Source organism: Cheilinus undulatus, linkage group 7, assembly GCF_018320785.1.
Source record: "Cheilinus undulatus linkage group 7, ASM1832078v1, whole genome shotgun sequence".
Lineage (NCBI taxonomy): Eukaryota > Metazoa > Chordata > Actinopteri > Labriformes > Labridae > Cheilinus > Cheilinus undulatus.
The window spans coordinates 33828356-33844422 of NC_054871.1; the positions used below are offsets into that span (position 1 = coordinate 33828356).

General features: G+C 37.7%; 1 protein-coding gene across 2 annotated transcripts; it reads right to left on the minus strand.

Annotated features, from left to right (window-relative positions):
* Nucleotides 1–815: 815 nt before the first annotated feature.
* Nucleotides 816–13311, minus strand: bsg (basigin). 2 transcript variants are annotated; one of them, XM_041791034.1, is made up of 8 exons: nt 13088–13311; nt 6417–6585; nt 5509–5597; nt 5244–5380; nt 4805–5081; nt 3080–3092; nt 2917–2989; nt 816–2776 (listed from the first exon to the last, which is right to left on the minus strand). In XM_041791034.1, exons 1-7 carry the CDS (start codon nt 13149–13151, stop codon nt 2929–2931), a joined length of 810 nt encoding a protein of 269 aa, XP_041646968.1. In that variant the 5' UTR covers nt 13152–13311; the 3' UTR covers nt 816–2776; nt 2917–2928. The 2 variants fall into 2 exon arrangements, with proteins under 2 accessions (XP_041646968.1, XP_041646967.1); XM_041791033.1 differs by having other exon boundaries at nt 3080–3104.
* Nucleotides 13312–16067: the final 2756 nt, after the last annotated feature.

The following is a 16067-nucleotide window of genomic DNA, read 5'->3' on the forward strand; positions in this document are numbered from 1 at the left end:
ACTATGAAACCATTCAGTTCTGTTGTTGAACTCTCAAAGCTGAAGTTTTCTGTGTTTGATCTAGCAGTTTTGCTAAGCTCCTGTGAGGAGTTTTTCCACTTATTATGAAATAGACTGGACTCAATCCCAGTGCCATTTGTTAGCCAAGACCAAAAAAGGTGAGACTAACAGTTTCTGTGGTTACTTAAACATCTGTAGCCTCAAGAACTGCCCTCAGAAAAGACTGGGCATGACTCCTCCCAGGATGCCATTTAATAACATCAGCACATGCCAAATGAGTCTGTATCATTAGCACTTGCTCCCTGGTAAAAACTCACTTTCTTGGTCTGGTTCCAGTCAGCTTTGTGCAGAACTGGACCAACATGACTGCAGGTCTTAAGTATGGCTAAGTAAGTTAGTAGTACAGTTTTGTCCACTCAGGAGGGCACCTAATAAATGCAAGTCCTAAATTCCTCACAATAGCTTTATGTGTCAGCTTTCAACACTGAACTCTTTCCTGTACCTTAATTATTTTTTCAGTGATTTATGCCAATAATCAAGAGAAACAGTCAGCTATGTAAGGAATTAAAGTTAAAGACACTCTCATGGTAGGTTCAGATAATTGATGGCTTTCTTTAAAATTGTCTTTCTTGTATTAATTATGACTAGGCATAACCATTTTCACTCTGCATTTCTTTCTAGCACTGCAAATCCTGTAAGTAATGTTTGAAGTTCTTTGCAGCTATGTGGGCCTCACTGCACACAGGGCCTCTTGACCTGCATGTCTAAACCAACCTTTGACCAGTAAAGCATATAAACATGTAAGATCAGACACGTAAATCAAATACCTTTATTCAGTTTGTGCAAGTTGTACAACAGATGTTCCATTTACTTGGAAGGTACAACGGTTGACACAATTCTGTCTAGGTCTTTTAATTATTAGTATATAACTCTGAATACATCCAGTCACATCAATACTCAGTTAAATGGAACATATGGCTTCTGAATCGTCTACACAGTGAAAGGAACAGAGATGGTGGCCTGGCAATCGCACACAGAAGTTTTAGCTCAGGTCAGAAAAACATTAAATCTCCTGAATTCAATTTTAAATCAGTGCGGAGTATCTAAGTTGAATTACACAAAATTAACAGATGTTACAGATTTTGCATTGGTCCTTAATTATACTGTTTTATTAACATCTGGTTGCTAAAAAATCTAATTTTAAAAATGAAGACTGCAAGTAGCATTGAGGGGTCCAAGCAGGCTGCATGGATTTTTGTGTTTGATTTATGATCAGCTGACAAGAAGCCAAATGTTAATTGATTCAATGCATTCTGAGAACACATTTTCTCTTGTTCAGACTATCTTGATAGATGACCTATAACAAGCAAAATATTAAAAAAAAAAAAAAAAAAAAAAAAAAAAAGACATCCGATTCAGTTCATTTTCAGGGTACTGACATACTTTGGCAAAAGTTGGTTAAAAAAATTGGCGAAATAGTAATGTTTTGCACACAATACTGAATACATTAAGAAGTGTGATGCCACCTAGTGGACTGAATGTCTGAGCATGTGCACCAAACTTGCTTAAAAAAAAGGTGAGACTGTAATTTAAGTAAAAAGGTCAAAAGAGTAAAAAACTGAGGTGTAAAAAAAATCTGCTTTCCCTTTGGATCAGGGCAGTCTGAAAATAATCCTGAAAAACTTTAAAGATGATTAGCCCAAGGCCCTCAAAGATGTCTGCAAAAATAAGAGTGAAGCAAATTTAGAGGAAGTCATATGTACCTGTTCAAAATAAAAATGCTGGGCTGTTTTAATGAAACAATTCTGACTTCTGGTAAAGTAGTTTTGGAGATGTTGCATGTAAATTAAACCTCTGCTTTGATAGCTATTATATGCTTCCAAGAATTGGGTGAAACTTTTGACCCACCAACTAATCACCAACTAATTTTTAACTTTAGGTCCTGCAGATTCGCTGCAGTCACTCGTTTAGTACACAGTAATAGATGTACAAGCATGATTGAAAATTCCACCAGGCTTATCAGTGGGTGATACTGCTTGGACCCCTCAACATTCAAACAGAAAAAGGAAGTAAAAGCATGAGTTAAAGGGACAAACGCTTTCCTACTTAAAGAGCTATAATTTCTTACGGCAACAAAAGCTAGCAGACATTGAATCTCAGTCATTTCTGCATTTAATCTTCAGTGTCACATTTAAGTCTTGTAACAGGTAACAAAATGCAAAAAAGAAGAAGAAAAATGGTGCTTGTTAAGGCAAAGTATAACACTCTGCTAAAGGAGGTGTGTTGGTGTATGGACAGATCAAACGTGTGAAGCACACTCCAGCTGTTGCTAGAAGGATGGCAGTGTTGTATCATAGTCAAAAGTATCTAAACAGTACTTCTGCTGCTTTAAAAGTATCCATTCTTGACCGAAGAAATCAAAGCAAAGACGTGTGAAATCAGTGTAGGAAGCATCAGCATTAAAAGAAAATAACCACAAACTAAGCATTCCTCACATCAACGGTCTAATGATTTTACAACAAACACACACTTTGCTATAACAGCATTTAAACTCATGCAATATTTGCCCAATGATCTCAAGCAGAAATTATTTCACACTATGTTCTCTGGCTGCACAATATGGAGAATAATAGAGAAGAAAACTAAACAAGAGGAAATCAGTCAACTTCTTAAAACATTAACACCCAAGCACAAAAAAGGTACTTCAAAGTTGCAGGGTGCACAGTATAATGTGCAGCACAACAGCTGAGTCCTGGACTGCAGTCTGAGGGTCGATCTAGGAGAGAAAAAGATGTGTGAGGAAAGAATAGAGGAACTTTTATGATCGTACATAAGTTCCATATTCTATGTAGTGTTTCTTAAAGGTGCAAAGGAGGCCAACAGTGTAAGGCAAAACTTCATCCCAGTTTCACAAACCTGTTTCAGCTTCTAGTTAGAATTCCTTTGCCTCACATTCTTGTCTTTGTGATTTGCATTAGAATTGCTCTTCCTGAAAAACACATTTCAGCAAACATAAGTTATTCTAAAGACAAACACACACATAAAACATTTAGCGATGATCACTGCTGACTGTACTTACAGGGGAGCAGATCCTGAGTCATCATCTGGACAGCAGCGAATGACGAATGAAGGAGAGCAAATGAAAAAAAAAAAGGGTCAGCTGAAAGCAGGTTATGCGTCTGTAAGTGGTGTCAGCAACCCCCCCCTCCCATCCCTCTCCTGGTGATGGTAGCAAAAGTTAGAACATGGCATCCTCTGCAACATGGTATCAATGAGGTTATGTTTAAATTAACCAAACATGAACTGAAGCATGCCCACCCGTTGCATTTCTGATAATGAACTGTGCAGTTAAATTCTTTAAAGATCATGTATAGACAAATTCCAAACATGATTGTTCATGTTTTTAAGAGACATAATACTAAATTTAATTGTCTAAGAAAATAATTACAACTTGCCCTTCATTAACCATTTTACAGTGTTAAGAGTCACCCCTAAGCATCACAGTGGCTCATGCAATACAAGCAAAAACACCCAAGGAACACTGCAGTGGCTGTAGTAAGATAAGGAACATCTTCAAACTGCAGGAGTTAACACACAACCTGGCATGTGTAGAGGCAGTGTTCACAGCAGAGCGAGAGCACATATTCACAAGGTAACGCAGGAATAGGCTACCTCTGTGGTCAAACAGTGGATGAGACAATGTAAATGATGTACTGATCTTGAGAACAGGGTTTTTCTTTCATTGATCATGCATAAAGTACACGATGCAGAGAGCATGCACACAGAATGCTGAAATCTCTCACTTTTCAACCTGTCCAAATCCAGGTCAAACCATTAAACTTGTTTGTCTCATATGACTCTTTCATTGGCTGCAACAAGTTGCTTTTAGGAAAGATGCATGAGAAAATGTTTCAGCTTGCTCTGATTGCAGGGCCAGTGAAAGAGTGACCAAATCTTTGAGCACAATCCTCTTAGAAGTGGTGACTATGAAAGCACTTCATTCAGACTCCCATAGCTTTTTTCCACGCTGTCATCCCAGCTCAACCACTTCAGTCTGACATGCAGTTTTTTTTTCAACTTACCAAAATGCAAAATCAGCAGCGAACAAAGAAGTAAAAATGTAAATAATAAAAATAATAACTTCTCGCACAGTTTGTTTACACAAAGGTGGAAACTAACACCTGATTCTAAATTCAAAAAATAAAATCATAGCATAACTGAAGACAATAAAAATTCATAATTAATGTATGAAACTACAGTCAAAACAACCCCAACATAAAAGCTTTACTTTGTATCAAGTCTCCAAATTGCCAGGTGTATCTTTAAAAAGAAACCTATATCCATCTATATATAGACACCTGTATCTTTTAAAAACAGCTGATAGAAACTCCTGTGTTTTTGTAGCCAAAAATTATGACAACAGATAGAGAAGTACCCTGAAATGCTAATTCATCTGTGTTTGGTCAATATTTCTGGAGCCATTTATAGCAGATTTTTTTCAGGTTATAAAGGCAAATCAAGGTCAATAAAATAGGCAAAGTTGAGAAATTCATAGCTATTGAAACTGAGAAAATGGCACAGTTACAAAATAAACAAGCAGAAAACTGTGGCTGCAGTTTGGTTCGAGTATCTTTTTAGTTTAGGCATCAGTAGTATTTTTGATACTCCAGAATAAGATTTATCAGCTAGTATATATATTTTCAGTCGAAATCAGTAATTTTTCATATCTACATGGTAAAATGATCTGAACAGAAACCTTACAGTTGATGAGGCATGTAGTGTGCAGCCAGTGTGGCATACATACCGTCATTGATCTCATCAGGCTTTCTCCTCTTCTCATAGATGAAGATGATGGTCACCAGGATGATGACCTCAGCCACGATGCCAAGGAAGGGCCAGAGAGCAGCCAGGCGGCTGCGGACACGCAGGTGGATCTTGTCACTGCTTGTGCCGAGCTCATTGGTTCCAGAGCAGAAGTAGTCTCCGATGTCGTTCTCAATGCTCAGGTCATTAATGGTCAGGGTGGTCTTGTTAGGGGTGCTCTTGATCTCATATTTGTCAGTGGTGCCGTTGATGATAGGCTGAGGGTCATGTTTGAGCAACTTGTTAGGGATGCAAATACTAAAACAGACATTTTTTTTGTTTCAACATCAACTGTATAAAACATCAAAGGTAAACTAAGTTTTAAAGGGTGCTTCCTTTAATTCAGTAGTGTCAAAATTACAAACATGTGAGACCCGTACCTTCTGAACACCATCTTCCTCCTTAAACCAGGTCCAGTCAGTTGGCAGTGGGTAACCATGGCTAACACACACCATTGCACCTTTATCCTTTTCATTGCCATGCTCAGAGTGCTTGTAGGCACCAACATGGGGAAGTGCTACAGCAGAAACAACAAATGAGTTTACCCTTTTGTTAGGTCAAACTGATGTAAATGTGTGCAAGTATACAAAAAGATCCATAAAGCAATTTGAATATTGTATTAATTGTATTTATCCATGGACTTACTTTTGACTTCAATCACCTTCTTCACCTCTGGATCAGTCTGGAACACGCATTCATACTTTCCAGCAGAGCTGTGGGTGATCTTATCTAAACTGTGGAAAGGAAAGTGTACATGGTTGGAGAATTCTTTGCAACAGTCCTTGATAAACTCATGATTTCTTTTTCTGATGCCACAGCACCCTAGAAAAGAGCAGGGACTGACTTCAAAACAATAAATGGTTCATTTTTTTACTTGTCCAATTAGAAAATTCACAATCTGTTAATGTTCATGCTCAAAAATAAAGCTGTTTGTTTCTGTGGCAAATATTTCAACTTGCCCTGCAATCACAATTCCACTTTTGTTGTTGCTGTCCCGCTTGTTCTCTCTAATGGGGAATTAAGGTCATGGCAAGTGAGCACACTGCTAGGGGCGCTTATCCCTGCTGCCAAGACTACCAGCAAAGCTGCACAACTGCACGGTCCATCTCGCTGCTAATCAAGAGCAGTGAATAGCTGAATGGCGCCCCTAGCTCTGCTGCTAATGGAGGCAGCCACTGAGGAAGGGAGCAGAGTGAGAGGGGGAGGGACAACAGGCGTGCAAAAGGCAAAGTACAAGGGAGAGAACATTAGAGAATAAAGGCAGCTATTGACTGAGTAAGAGAGCCAGAGAGGGACGGCATAAGAGTCAGAGTACAGAAGGGAAATGTAAAGACTAGAAAAATAGTATGCAAGGTGATCATGTAGTTATGAGAAACTGTTAAGAGTCTTATGAACTAATGACACAGCTTAGTTATCAAATCAGTACCCCATTTTTAAGTATTAAACTCAACTGTGAAAACCATTTATTGCATTATTGCTTACCATATTAAAGATAAAACATAACTTAGATAAGACAAGTGTCCTCAACAAGCCATGGAACTGTATCTACTCACACAAGAACGATCGATGCAGAAGCCTCAGTGGACTTAGAATCCTCAATGGTTTTGCCATTGTGCACCCAGTAGGAGCCCTTAATGGGAAGGCTGGACTCAGTCAAGTTGCACCTGAGGACTGCAGAGGTCTGGTTGCTGACCTCAGAAGGTTCAGCAACGATGTTTGGAGCTGAAGATGAACAGAAGGGAAAAATAAATAACGTTCTTCTGATACATTTTTATTTCAGTTAACTGTTAACTCTGATAACTTGGACAATGTTTCACTAGAGAGACAAGACACAATTACATGTGTAAGTCAGAAAGTTGCTGACTTTGTTTTACAACATAAAAACACAAATATGCCACAGACTGGCAATTTAAGTTTGCAACAAAACTGGATGTAAAAGGTTTGCAAAAACAAAGATTCTGCACTTTGGCTATGTTACTAACCAGGCTTTGGTTCAAGCCTTTGTAGAGACGATTGAAAAATAATCTTTTACTTTATTTTACTTGAAGAGATAAATGCATCCTAATTTGTTACAGTGATTCTTTTTTTAATCTTTAGTTGGATTTATATTTCCTTTCTTTACTTTTAGCAGTTATCTGTGTATGAATATGTAATCTGATGGAACAAAATGCAAAGGCAGTCTGAAAGGACATACGACTATAGAATTGTCCATGAGGATTTTTTTCTTCTAATAGACTGAAATTTAACAAACATTTGTTGAGACAACTATTTAATATCGCCTGAAATGACAGCCCAGCTAGTATCATTTTCCTTAACTTACCACCAAGCTTGACATTAAAAAAGCAGTAAGTCCATTTGCATACTTTTAACCAAGAAAAACACTGTTAAACAAGTACAAGGTCTAAACACAGCACAGGATGTTCCAAGGACATTGAAAAGAGCTCCCCAAAGGGGAAAATCTATCTCACCAACAATAGGATAGAGGGGAGAAAAGGATCTGTACAGGAAATCTAGTGGTCTACAACAAGGTCATGAGGGAAAGATCTTTTTAATAAAAACATGCAGAAGAAGCAACAGTTGGACATAAAATGATTGGCAGAGTTACCGCCAAGCATTAAACGTCACGACACACTTTTTAGCTTCAACCAGGTGAAAAAGTTGACCAATTCTTTTAAAATGACACATAAATAATACTGGACCACAAGGCAGAAAGATACCCTATGGCTTAGAGACTATTGATTATCAATCAGTTGCTATCTTCTGTGCCTAGCCGACCATAAGTCTACAAAGCATAAACAAAGGGGCAGTGCCAATGTTAGTATCAATTAAGGAAAAAGCTACCAAGAAAGCAACACTAGTTAGATAAATCTGACACCCCTTTTTGTTTTTCTCTTAACTGTATATTTAAAAAAATATTAATTTAAAAGCCATTTGCAAATTTCTGACCTTATGACCAGTATTATAAAGAGAACAGTTTTCACAATGCTATCCAAGCCTTGAAAAATGAAAAAAAAGGCATCAGATTGAAGGCATGTATCATAAAACAGAAGTATAGGGAGCAGCCCAGCCACACTACATGACCAGGTTTGTATTCTACTAAGGGATAACCATGGAGCTGTGAAGGAGCGGGACAGTGGATACTGGGTGAGGCGGGATAGAGAGGATACTGGACCAGGAAGCATGGGAGTCGAATGTAACAGGAGCTGAATGTCCAAGACTTCACTAATGAGGAGAGACCAGCTAAGCTTGTTCCCCTCATGCTTCCTGTGCCACTCACGTTCAATCACAATAATGTTAGCCTGCGAGCGGATCCACTTGATTTTTGGCGTCTTCTTCAGTTCATTGCGGTCAGGGTCGTTGGACGCACGGCACTCATACGTGCCTGTGTCATCGAGGGTTAGGCTAGTGAGGAGAATGGTGCTGGTGGCATGTGCTATGTATGTGGCATTAATGCGCACACGGTCATCCCGTGCACCGTCAAAGAGCTGAGTGAAGGTCTCGTTGGGCTCCTCACCCACTACAAACCACCACTGCACTTCAGGGATGGGGTTCCCTATTACCTCACAGTGCAGTTCTGCGCTGTCACTGACCAGCTTCATCTGAGACAGGGGGGACTTAATAAAGCCCGCTGAGAAGCAATTACAGTCAGCCCAGCAAGTGGAGTTTAAGTTATTATGAATGTGATGGGTTTCAACCAAGACAGGTGGATTGATGATATGAGGCAGTTATGGAAGAAAGATGAGCAAAAAGGAAAAAGAAAGAAAAAAAGAAACAAAGTTAATAAAAGCACAAATGAAATGGAAGAAAATGAAAGCAAGCATTGAAAAGCATAGATCAGAGCAGCAGTTAAAACCCTGAAACATCAGGAAATCATTCCCAATGCTCTGACCCACGACACAAAAATAAGACATGCAACATGAATCATCATTGGGGATGACCAAAAAATGCCACAATCTAGCCAAACACTTGGTTTTTAATTTGCTACGGACACTGGGCTAAAATCCACAGACCCAACTACAGCAGTCTTTTAGAAATGCTGCTCTCATTAAGACTTTAATATTTAAGTTCAAACTGTTTCATTGCTTATTTCAATATTACGTTTATGTCAGGACAGCTGACTGTTTACTGTGTGGGTGATTCTCCATGATAGGCTGATCTGCTATAATTGGATTTCCATGTCATCTAAGTTTACTGAATTAATCGTCTTTATATTTAAATGCGGAGTAGCAGTTATGCAACACCAAGTGTTTGGGCTGAGGGCAGGAAAAAGGCTTTGATTAGACATCCCTAAAGACAGTTGAGCAATAAAAACAGAAAAAAAACAAACAAATGGAAAAGACAATAAAACATTTAAAGCAACAGCTAGCATTCCCATGAAGTTAGAACAATGTGACATGGATGAAAAACAAAATGAAGAGAAAGGCAGATGAGGCTTCAATGTAAAAACATAAAATGAAAATATTCAATCAAAAATCCATGAACGCCTGTGAACATTTTTTGGCAAATGCTTCTTCTCTGCTGTGCATACTGTCACCCGACTCTTGTTATGGTGTGAAAGAAGGCTAACACAGAGCCTGTTTTCCTGAAAATCCTGCCAATGATTCATGCAGGCTATGCACATGACCTCAATGTAGGCGAGTCAATGTGGACAATCTTGACTTAAAGGGGAAATGAAATCATCAGCATCACCACTGCATTTATAAGGGAATTAGAGTGGAAAAACTTTAAGATGCTGCCCATCTCTGAGTAAAAAATATGACAGAATGACAAAATGACAGTCAGAATATACTGTTGAATCCAGCTTGACTCTTTTTGGTCAGTGGTATCAAAAAATTATAACAATGCACTTAAATCTGAAATAAATTCATCTCATACTTTGTTAAAATAAATAAATAAATAAAAACACTTCAATGACTTTACTTAACTTTCCTTCCAAGTCTCACAGCTTTACACATTCACAGAAAGCAGGGTGGGTTTGTTTGGCCACTCAGTGGTGGTCTGGGGGGTTATAAACCTAGGTGGGTCCAGGGAAGAATAACTTTCTCACACTACCAGCGAAAACAAGACGAGCTCATTCCCCACCTCTCTCTACCACAAAGCAGGAAAACAGGGCTGGGTCCGGGGAACCCAGCACAATCGCAAGAATGTAATGAAAGCTGAAAAGCGTACCTCAACTCTTGTCAATTTAATTGTACTTTAGAATAAGGATAATCGTCATGAATTTTTACTTCAACCAAAAATCTGAAGCAGATAAATTAAAGACAGGGTAACATATGCAGACTCTTAAACTTGTCAACAAGAACCCTAGTGTCTACATGTAACCTATATCATGTAACCCAGCTTCCCCAACATATTCAAAGGTCACCTTCCTAGGACATGCTTTATGAAAGTTCAAAATTAAATATAGTCAAGGCAGCACTCCCAACTACTGTTCAATTTAAAGCGCATGAAGCTTGACAGTGACTTTCACTACCTATATGGCTCTGTACGTGCGTGTCAGTCCTGTGTGTACAGACTATTAGCAAACCAAATCCAGGGATATTCCCCATTTACATTTGGTGAAAATAAAATACAGGGCATTTAAAATGCACAAAAAGTCTGGAGTTGTGTCATTTTAACATTTCAGAACAAACTTTAGTGTGGGCAGATCAGAATGAGGTTTGATAAGCAAAAAAAGGAGTAGTACATAAACCCAAACTATTGGGATACATGCTTTATCTCCATAGAAAGATTGGTTTTATTCAATTCAACCTGCTGGTTATAGATTAACAGCTGCAGTTATAATTTACACAGTATTTTAAAAAGAGGTAAAGCAAAGAGCAAAGCAAGTGTTCCTACTCACCTATACTCACCTATCAAGGAATACTGACATTTTCTGGCTGAGCTAGAAAAGCTTGTGCATTTATGTTGCATGGAAATTTCATCATGTAGTAGTTGGTCAAGGTTGCTGTCTGGGACAACAACAGCAAATACAAATCCCTGAAACATCTATCTTACATGACCTGCATGTTCCTTGTGTCCTTTAACATTTGCGTATACTGTTTCATGTTTTCATGCAAGTTGCATGTATTTTTCAAACACTGGATGGCTCAGGCATGTTTACAGAAATTTTGTTTGATATGCACTGTCCCTGATTAACTTATAAAGAAAATGATCTGATGTTAAAAGTTTTGTGTGTTAATGTGGAATGCACTAATTTTAGCCTGCTTTAATGTTATCACTCAGCTGTTGCATACCCACACAGATTTGCCACAACAAGGAGGATGTTAAGCCCCACATAGACAACAGAAACAAAAAACCTGTCAGTGTTGCTGCCATTGCTTAGTCTCATGGCTTTCATCATACAGGGATAATTTAAGCAAGAGCAGGTTAAGCTGCTAGGGTCTCAAAATAGTGTTCAATAACAAAATGTGTCAACACCATTTACTAAATTACAGGGACTTAACATCAAGTACTTTACATGTGACAAGCTGGCTTTTTTCACAGAGAGCTGCCTTACCTACGTTTTTACCCAGTAACCCACTTACCCATACTGAAGTTGAGATTCCTACAGAAGAAGCTAGAACTCGAGGGAAATCTAATTTTACTTCTGATCTACTCCAGAGCTGACATTACCACAGCAGGAAACATTGTGGCCCCTTGTACCTATTTGACTTTAATGCGCATAACATCTATAAACAGAGTAGTTGCTCATTTCAAAACAAATTTCTGTTCTCATACTTAATCTACTTTTACTGCACTTTCATTTTTCTGAGTATGTATTCTTGTAAGCAGTGGGATGATGCAATACAGTGTAAGGGTGCATTTATTTTTTCTTAATTATATGTACAGCACCTCCAGTGTTAGGAATTATTAGAAAATTGAGGCTATCAAAAATGTCAATTTTTTAAAAAGGTAAAAGGTATGGATGTAAGAAGACATGCTGGACTTTGAATCCTGATAATTTAAATGAGTATTAAATGATTTGTCTACCTTTTTATCATGTTTACTATGACTTAGACTGTATTTTATGACTTTAAAGATCACTGACAATCATTTTAGTTAAGAGAAGAGTTGGGTGTGTTGATTTTCCAAACCCATCACTAAATCACTACTTTTAAAAAGATGCCAGTGCCTAAATGATACAAGATACAAAAATGAAGCACCTAAGTCTGTTGTGTAATTCGGTACAGTAGGTAGTACCGGTGCTATGTTAGTACCAGATTTTGATACTCATCCCTAGTTAAGACAGCAAGTCAAAGCAGCGCTGGAGAATCATCCACTACCTTAATGCTGGTTAAATACGACCATGAAGTTGAAAGTGTTAGGATCTGTTTAAATTAAATTAAGTTTAAATTAGTGTCAAATCTGATTGTCTTAATCGTAAAATACAGCTTATTTTTCAAAATGCCAACAACAGTGGATGTATTCATTACTCCTACTGACTATTTCAGTTAGATCAGTATTGAATAACGTCGACCAGACTAATAGATTCCTACAATTCACAAGCACAAAGATGACTATATAACATGTAAGCACGCCAAGAACACTGTACCGTGACCTGTTAATACTCGCGTAGATTGGACGTAATGCTATTGGATTTTAATCAATTTGAGGAAGCTTTGATATGGTTTATCATTACAGTCAATGTAACAGCCTACCGGAAGCTGTCAGTGATAGCGTGGTTGGTGGAGGGTATGGCGAAAGACTTACGAAAGGACGGAAAATTATTTTATCATAAGGGTAGGAAACGTGTTTCTAGTTAACCAAATGACGAGTAACAGTTATTGTATCATAAATATGGGCCCTTCGTAGACAAAACACGACATGTTTGGTTGACAACCGCGGGGTTAATCACCCACCAAGCGCTGTCGATTAAAGTAGTTCGCGTGACCTGTTACATTCGGTGAGGGTTCCGAGTCAAAACGTGATTCCATAAATACATCCAATGTTAATGCTGTTCACCCACGAAATAGCCGGTTAATCGTATGAAGGGATTTTGTAAATACAAATTAGCTAAATAAGTCACTAGCAAAATAAACGATACGCCTAAGCTAGCGTTCCTACACGAGTATTCCCTACAAGCGCCGAATACACATTTATACAAACGGCAGCTGCAAAAGAACAAGCGACAAAAAAACAGGACTTCGTGAAGCTAGTAGAACACAGAATTAACATTATTTTATGGTCGTAGTCAGAGCAAAGTCTACATCTTCAACCAACATGGCTGACACAAAATTCTTACCTGTGGACGCATTAGCTTGCCAGCAGCTCAACAGAAGGGCACCGACAGCCCACAGTATTTTCATGATTGCTGATTTATTATTTAATAACTATTCGATGAAACGCAAAGTCAGCGAAGTATGGGGGTAAATTTTCTTCCGCCGTTCCTCGCGGACTTCTTGCGAGATGTTGGAGCTCAACGTTCCCCAGTGAAGCCGATGGAGTTGGTCGTCCTCTAGTTGCACCTCACGCACACGCCCTGAGCAGCACGTACACATGACGTCTGTTTAGAGGCGTGGTTACGTCACGAGTTGCAGATCTCCTCCACGAGCTCTTCCCTTGAAACAATTTAAAATTTAGTAATGAATATATTCCTGTTATTCATTAAGAATATTACATTTCTAAACTATGAAAAACATTGAAAAGCCTTTCAAGTTTTAACTATGATGGATTTCAGAAACATCAGAATGGTAAAAATAAAAAACAACAACACAGATTTACAAATAACTAACATAAGTAATGTCTGAAGTATTCCATCACAGGGTTTATGTATATATATATAATCAATAGGATTTTAATTTTGTTAAATATAATTAAATAAATGTAACTTGTCATTAATAGATGAATAGTAAAAACAAAACAAAACAAAACAAAACAAACAAACAAACAAAAAAAAAACAGTGATATATGTAACATCTGGCTTCCATACACAAGATGCCTTTCTAACAATAAAGTGGAACACAAACAGGAAATACCTAAACTTCCTTCAAGTATTTAAACTGTGCAGAAAGAAATCATTGAGTGGTTGTCATTAAATGCTTAAGAAAGTATGTAAAAAATCTAGAATTGTTACAACATCCAAAAAACACAGATTAACTGTGGAGTTTGTTTACTGACATAGTTTCAGGACAAGAAAAAACATACGGTGATGTTTAACCATGCTTTGGGGTAGCTGTTAAATGAAGACTTGTAAAAGGAATGATCAAATAAACCCAGAACACATTCCTAACGTGCTCTCTTAGGCTCAAAACACAGCTGGCAGGCCCTCTGTGGCTGGCCATTAATCATGTTTAAATTCACTGGATTTAATTTGAGATTACAACGCCAATGTTCTCTATAAACTCCAAGAAGCTTAAGAAACCAACCAGAAAAGAGATTAGAAAATCTCTCGATCCTGATGTGCAACTCTGATGTTTCAGAGAAGAACAAGAGCACTGCAAAACCTTTTAAAATATTTTCTCTTTTGGCTGGTTTAACTTCATCTCAATACATTCAGTTCTAGCTTGAGGACACATCTTCATTTCAAGGAGCATAAATTGTAGCTCAAATCATTTGACCCATGTAGCTTTTTAATAGCTTTCTATTCTTCAGGGTTCATAGTTATCAGGGTACAAGTTCTTGCAGTGTTAACCACAAAGGAAACAATAAACCGTACAAATGAATCAGGAATTTCATATTGTTAAGTCAAGTTTTCAGCCATAACTGAATCAATCTGTCTTCAAGCTTAACTGATGTTTCCTTCCATAACAATCCCTTTAGATTAAAGGCCTTTGATCCTAAACCCCGGAGGAGAAGAGAGGTACAATGTCGAGGAAATACACCCAGGCTGCTTAACAATAAAAGGAAGCAACAGCTATCGGCTTATGGTTAACACTTCACAGGGAGCAGTCTTTTTGAAAGATTGAATATAGACTGTTTAATGTCTGCACAACAGGCCTTACTTTGAAAAACCAAAACAAGCATAGAACTGTATTATGCATTGAAATCTTTAAGAAATACTCGCTAATCATGTTATTGTTCTCTGGGTGATGCAGGGTTGTTCCAAGAGCCTGAAAGACGTCATTAAAGGGACAAATAAGTCAGCCTGGGAAACACAGGAAAGGTGAAAACTTGCAAGTTTTATACATCTGGGAAAAATAGTCCAGCTTTTTTTTTTTTTTTTTTTTTTTTAAATAATACTCCCATCTAGTGTCTTACCACAGAACAGCATCATAAGAAAGCCAACTACCCACATGTTTTTATCATGTTGAAAAACACAAAAATATATAACTCTAGATATAAGTTAGAGTTAACAACAAAAATATGTTTTTCTCTGGTTACCCTTAAAAATGCTAATGAGCTTTTAAAAATGAACAGAATCCATTTTACTGCATAAAACATTTGTCAAAATTTCCAAATAAAGTATTCTCTTGGGTCTTTAATTAGCAGAAAAAATCAACAGTGTGGAATAACATAACAATGCAATATTTTTCAGACTATAATAGGGACACAAAACAAGTTTTCATTTATTTCTAATCCAAATACTGATGTGTTTAGCTTATATAGACTTCAGAAATCAATTTTGGTGGAAGGGCAAATACAGGTGCCCATATCACCAGTCTAGATGAGAAATTATCCCGCTCCCAAACACAACATTGATATAAAATCTCAGGGCAGTTTATCTCAGTACAGTCTCATGTTAGCTGATGTCACTGCCTTCGCTGAGAGTTAAAAGCCAGCTACATGCTGTGTTTTTGCTTGTTGTGAGGTCAATTTCCCAGATCTATCAGCTGCAGTGGCCTGAAGGTCATTAAAGTATTGTAACAGAGATATTTGTTACTAGAAAACAATCAATTTAATCCCCAACTCCAGTCTCTTGGCTCTGGCACAAAGCCGTTGAGCTGTATCTGATCAGAAGCATCTTTCCAAATTTGAGAGGATCCTATTTCTCATGAGTGGGTGCGGCTTCAGCTCATTCAACCGACATGCCCACACCTTTCTAGAGTTTATAATACTGCCTTATTATTCATGATTTTGAAGCTTAATTTTATTAAGAGATATTTTCCCAAGACTGAAATCTGGCCTGCTGGTTCATAAAAGTGGCCTGTCATACAACAAACATAAATAAAGATTTTTCTATCACTTTAATTTTCTGTTTGACAAGAACTCATCATCTTAATGTTGTTTAAGCACCAGTCTGACAAATTCTGCATCTTTTTTTTCTTGACCAGTTGTTCTTTCAA